At 50.0% G+C, this 6,344-nt stretch overlaps 1 protein-coding gene across 1 annotated transcript in view; it reads right to left on the minus strand.

The window, feature by feature from the left end:
* Positions 1-6,344, minus strand: part of LOC108579510 (histone acetyltransferase KAT6A-like) — a 16,224-nt gene that overhangs the window by 5,448 nt on the left and 4,432 nt on the right. Inside the window, 6 exon segments of the mRNA XM_017943054.1 lie at position 1; positions 4-328; positions 405-656; positions 658-731; positions 2,624-4,539; positions 4,820-5,292. The exon segment at position 1 is cut by the window's left edge and continues 5,448 nt beyond it. Coding sequence (XP_017798543.1) covers position 1; positions 4-328; positions 405-656; positions 658-731; positions 2,624-4,539; positions 4,820-5,292 — 3,041 coding nt within the window.

Here is a 6,344-nt window from a genome sequence, read left to right on the forward strand (position 1 = left end):
CTCGGCCAAGATCGGAGAGCGGCTTCTCCGGTGTGCCGGGAATACCCTCCACCTTGGATAAAAGATAACTAAACTCGATCAAAAACCTTCCGAATCCTTGCCTCTGATACTGCGGTAACGTCATGATGCAGGACACGTTGTATCTCTGCGCGGGACAATGTTTCTCTTTGCTGAAATAGCCAACCAAATGGCAACCGTACTTGTCGTTCTTCGTTACCGCGTAAAACAAAAACGGCTCTACGTCGTAGTACAGCGTCTTATGATCCAAGAACAATTTCGCTAATAAACACAAGTTTTGACAGTAGATCTTGTTCACGTTGCCGTCGATCTGAAAGAAGAAGAAGAGAGAAACGAATGTTAGTTGTGCGCGTTCACGGTACGGTAAAAGAGAGAAAGAAGATTACCTCGAAAACAGATAGGCTGTTACACCTGTAGATTTCAGTAGCTGGTGGATGCCTCCATTGGCATTTGTCCATGTGTCTGTCAAGTACCGCCCGACTCTTGGTGTACTTTAAACAAAACTCGCAGAAGAAGAGTTTTGGCAATCTCGCGTACTCCTGCGGAAACGGACTGGAATACCAGGTTTCGACCTCGTATCGACCGAAAACTATCGCCGCGGGATTCCTACTGGTGTTGGCCGCGCTGTTGTTCCCTGGACTTACGCTCCTTAAACAGGTCAACATCCTTTTGCGTAACACCCGGCGGTAGAGTTTGAGGCAGAATCGGTTCCTCTGTAAGCAAAAGTGACAAACTGGTTTCTTGCGATGCTATTCTACGTACATCTCCTGTTTCGCACGATTAACACAACGGAATGGAGCGGATCGGACCGGACCGGACCGGAACGGAACGGAACAGAACGGAACGGAGAAAAAGAAATCTTTCTTTACCGATCGTTAATCTGATTCTAAGTCGATCTGCAATAAAAAAAAATCCTTTTTTCCCCTCCCGATATTTCCCCAAAGTAGACGCGTGAAATACACAACGAAGGAAAAACGATCATTTCTGAGAAAGCAACGCGTCGCAGTCGAGACACAACCTGATTTATTATTTTTCCACGATATCGTAAAGCTTGATATCTTAAACTGTCGACCAGAGAAGAAAAGCGGAATTATCGCAGTAGCAAAGCATGAGTATCAACTAGTGCACCGACAACCTTTGGTAATACCGAGTGCGAACAACACAATTGATTAGCTGTTAATATTGTGAGTATAGTATCCAAAAGCAAAGCTATGGGGTAGGTGGTTTCGTGGGATGTGTTGGCAGAGTAGTATCGAGTTGGCTCTCCGATGGCAAAACCTTTTTTTTTCGTTTTTTTTTCCCTTTTCGCTTCTTTCCGTCCTTTATTTCTCTCGATTTCTTTCCTGTCTTTTTTCTCCTTTTTTCTCTAATTCACAGATTCTTTTTCTTTCGACTTTGTCTCTATATAGGTTTTACGGTAGAAGGCGGTCAGTTACGATACAACAGGGCCTGCTAATAGTCAGCAGCAGCAGGTAGACTCCGGTATAATAATTAATAGCAGGAGGCTGTGTTAGGTATGGCCACCCAGTGCCGCAATTTCTTCGTCCTGGAAACTGATCAGTATTGGTTACTTCACTTTTACTTCACACAGAATCAGGGTGACGTCGAACGAAGGGTGAGCGAAACTTTCGCATTTTCTGTTCAAGCTCCTTGCCGCGTGTACGCTTTGTTGGTCGTATGCACGAAGAATCGGGAAATCTCGACTAGTCCGAGCAAGCTTATGGTTAATCTGTGAGGAAACAACGAGAGGTAGTAACGCGACGAAAATGACGAGAAACTGTGACAGATCAAAGATAAGCATCTATGTACTATATCGGAATTAAACGAACGATTATCGTCCGATCGAGTTAGAAGTGAAACAGGCAGATGAACGGAAAGGTTGTGCAAATTATCGTGTGGATGGTCGAATACCTACGTGCGCTAATTTCGATAAAAGTGTATACGATATGGAGAAAAAGATGAAGTGTACGATGCCAGAGCGACATAATAACGTTATTAGTACCATGCAATAACCATGTAAGTTTCCGTAGTGCAAAACTAATGGAAATTTCGTCCATCGATCGTTTCGGCGGAAATGATCATGTAACGATGTCGGGCAGGGGTAGCGAGCATCGTATCAAGTACGAAAACAGATTTCCATAAGTTTTACACCACACAATACAGTAAGCGATAAACAACACGTCCTATCAAGCAACCTGATTGTTCTCATTCCAAAGGCAACAGTTTTATTATTTCGTCGTTTACTATACGCGATACTACTAGCTACTACGCGTTCCGCGTGTATATATGTGTATATACGTTTGTTTCGCGGGCATTTGCTCGATTCTCTTCCGAGGATAGTATGAGATAGTCGAATGGTTGGTGGAGAACAATCACGTTATCTTGGAACAAGTTACGTCAGATGTATGCATGTACGCACGCAAGCACACTTGGGTGGGCGGGCGCGCGCGCGCACACACACGCGCGCACATACAGATCATACCACACCACACCGCCAACACATCCACGTGGTGGTGAGCGAGGATTAGATTAGAGGGAATTCTTCTTTGCGACTTGGGTGCATCATTGAGGTTAGGACTCGTGAACGGGTGGGGTAGACTCTTACCCTTCCTGGTGGAGCAGGGTGTCGCGCGGGGTGTCGTGGTGGTGTTGGTGGTGGTGGCGCTAGTACAGGCTCGTGGATTGGATTTTAGGTTAGGATTTGACTTGACGGAATCGGAACACAGGCCGGACTTTGAAACAGCGGGCACAGGGTGGCGTGTCTGGTTCGTATCCGCGAGCGTGTTTCTTTTTCGCGAGTTGTTTTGCTCGTGATTGAATGTTGACGAGGACGGGGACGGCGACGACGGCGACGATGGCGATGGCAACGGCAACGGTGAAGACGGTAACGAGGAAGCAGCGTCCATCGACGACGCGCACTTTACCAACGGCGCGTCGTCTTTCATCAGTTTCCTTCTCTCGTGTTCGTGTCTTTTACTGTTCACCGCGGTTTTCACTAAATTCGACGGTGTCATTTTCGGCTGTTTCTCGTTCAGAGAACCGAACAACGCTTCGTCGGAGGGCGTGAAGATTCCGGGCCGCGGCACCCTCGGTATTACATCCTTGTTACTCGCCACCTCTCCTTTCTTCTTCTCTTTTGATTTCTCTACCGTCGCTGCGCCGAAACTCGAATTCTCTCGTTTATTGCCGCCGCCGCCGCCGCCGCCGCCGTCGCCACTTCCGCTGCTGCTATTTTGCATTCCTCTTGCAAGCTTGCTGCTTTTGTTATTTGTATCATCCGCGTTAGGCCGTTTTCTTCTATCGGGGGCGTAATTAGGCGTCGGCGCGCTAGATCTCGCTCTGCTGCTAGTAGGTACAGAAAAAAAGTGACTCAAACCGTCGAACAGCCCTTTCAATTGTCCGGTACCGGGTTTCATTTTGTTGCTGTCTACCACGTTCGTAAAAGCCGGTAAAATGCCACCGCCGCCACCGCCTTCGCCTCCGCCACCGCCACAGCCACCGCCGCCACCTCCGCGATCGTTGTTCTTCTGTCTCTTCTTGGCAACGTCCAACGAATTGTTGAGAGCAACCGTCGCCGCTGGTTGTATGTGCAAACCGAACGTAGGCGTCGTGCTGTTGCTTACGTCGAGCTTAGGCAACGGAGCACCAAAGGTGTTGGTAATATTACTAAAGAAAGGCGATTCCATGTTTAGCTTTGCAGCAGCCGCGGCGAACCCCCAAGGTTTATCCTCGTTCAAGTCGCAGGAAAACGGACCTCTCGGTTTAGGCGAGCCAACCGTTTCATTCAACGCGGCCACGCGTCGTTCTTCCCTACCCTCCTCGTCATCGTCCTCGTCCTCCGTCGAGGACGAGTCGCTCGACTCGCTAGAACTGTTACCCTCTCCCTCTCCCTCCCCCTCCCCCTCCTCCTGCTCTTCCTCGTGGCTCCGGTCTCTTTTCACACCTTTGCCGCCGCCACCCTTTTCCTCTTCCACATCCTCCCCTTCCCCCTCGTCGTCGTCGTCGTCGTCATCGTCATCGTCGTCATCGTCGTCGTCGTCGTCGTCGTCGTCGTCGTCGTCGTCGTCGTCGTCGTCGTCGTCGGTGGTGTCGTCAGAGGAATCGGTATCGGTTGCATCGCTGCTGCTGCTACTGCTGCTAGAGATTATCGGTACTTTTTTACCGGGTGCCGATTGTTTCTGGTTCGCATTACCCCGAGTCAACCTGGGACTAACGTTCTGCGAACATTTTAATTTCTCACCGCCCCCCACCCGCTTCAGCTTATTGTGTTCCGCGTTAAACGCACTCAGCCTAAAGAACTTTTGCTTCTCTTTGGAGATCCGATCGTTCTTTTCCTCGAGTAGCCTACCCTGGCCTGCGAGTGGGGTGGGGGGTTGTGGTAAAGGAGAGGAAATCAAAGGTGGTTGACGAGGGGAGACAACACCCGCATTACCGTCCGAGCTGCTGTCCACCTGTGCCACTCCTGCACCGCCTTTCTTGCCCGGAGTTGTAATCGTCAAGCTCTTTCTGGATACCGCCGATCTGAAACAGGCATCACCCGTTCTAACTTTTCACATGTGTCCATCGACCCCCTCTCCCTCAATACCATCTTTTCTCGTTTCGATCTGCCGCGATTACGACCGCAACCACGATTACATACAGAAACGTTTCTACGATTTACCGTCGCGGCGCGGCACCCACGAGCAGTTCAAAAAAGATGAGGGGGAAGAATGAAAAACAATATGTGAGAGAGAGAGAGAGAGAGATTAAATGAAAGGGCGGAAACTGCAATGTGACGAATGAAAGAAATGTGTCCGCTTACTTTCTACTTTCACGCAGCTTGCTAAGTCTCTTCCTCGCGCTGGTCGGCGTGTCGTCGAGTGAATTTGCAGTCGTGTCTTGCGTTCTGCTCCTCTTACTGTCATCCTTCGAGACCGGTGTGTGCGCCGTTTGACAGTGTCGACACCTCCAGGGTGCTTTGTTCTTTTTGTCGAGCGCGGGCTCCAGACAGGTAGGGTGGTAACACTTGACGCAGCCGGCACATTTCACCAGATAATTCTGCGACTCGCGTTCCAACTGACAGCCGGCACAGGTCGGAGAGCAGTCGTCGCAAGACCACGTTATACCCCTGTCAACCAGGATCGAAAGTTCCGGTGGTGCGCAAGAGTTGTGCAAAGCAGCGCCGCACACGCTGCACCTGCTTAGCTTTTCGGTAACGTTGCGTTTCGTGTTGTTGTTGCTCCCGGCTATCGTCGCGCCGAGACATTCTTTGCATATCGGCAGCGGAGCTGGTAGCTACGACAAATCGAATAACATTCAACTTTAATATTCATCGGAGGAGGAGAAGGGGAGATGTGAATAAAATGCGAATTTTCCATTCTAGCCTGCAATTCGGTCCACCACCCTCCGCGAGACGTCAACGAAACGGAGCACCTGTTGCTCCGCCACAAGCCAATGATCCAGTATAGGGTGCTATACTACTACTCTTCTCTACAACTATGTACTTCTTTATCGACGATGCATCATACTAACTCGGGACCGCGACAAATCCTAGTATCAAGTATCTATTACTATAGGAGCGTATATCTTTCCACTTCCAGTTACGCGTTATCGTTCGTCAACTCGTCGATCGCAGAAAGGCTCCAAGAAAAAGCGCGGGAAACCAAGTATTATAGGATGACGAAAGAAATAGCGACGCGAAGCGGCGAAACCCTGAACCACCTGCGCGACAATCCGGGAGGGAAAAACGTCGAGAGGAGAGGGTATAGAGAAAGAGAGATAAACAGAATCGCGCCGGCGCGATCGTTGTATAGCTCTTTCCGTGCTCTCTGCGGCCTGACACGCATAAAACGCGGTCGACAGGAGAACAGGAAGGAGAAATGAATGCCGCGGAGAAGGGAAGGTGTAGTGGGGTGGGGAGAATGGAGAGAGAAACGAAATGATTCCGTGTGCGTGGAGGATCAATAAGAGAAGCGATATACAAACGAGTCGCCGGAAGTTGGCCGAGATAGCATATCGTCCTGTGTGTCTCTCGCCCCACCGTTCAAGTTCCCCCGATGCAAAGGGTCGGGGGTCGGGGACCGCCACTAACCGTCTTGAGGCGTGGGCGCATGCCGTGACTCCCCACAATCGCAGTCAACGACACGGGACGGCCCGTAACGAGACTCTTTCTCTCTTTCTTTCACTCGTAAACCGTTCGCGAACGTGCAGGACATATCTCGCCCGACCACCGCCGCTTCGCCGAACAATCCTACCAATCGAGCAAAGCGCATCTTTCCATCCGTTAACGCCGTAATAGATTATTTGTGGAGGAATTCGCGATAACTCCAACCAGTGGATAGACGGAT

This window comes from Habropoda laboriosa, unplaced genomic scaffold, assembly GCF_001263275.1.
Source record: "Habropoda laboriosa isolate 0110345459 unplaced genomic scaffold, ASM126327v1 scaffold33, whole genome shotgun sequence".
Lineage (NCBI taxonomy): Eukaryota > Metazoa > Arthropoda > Insecta > Hymenoptera > Apidae > Habropoda > Habropoda laboriosa.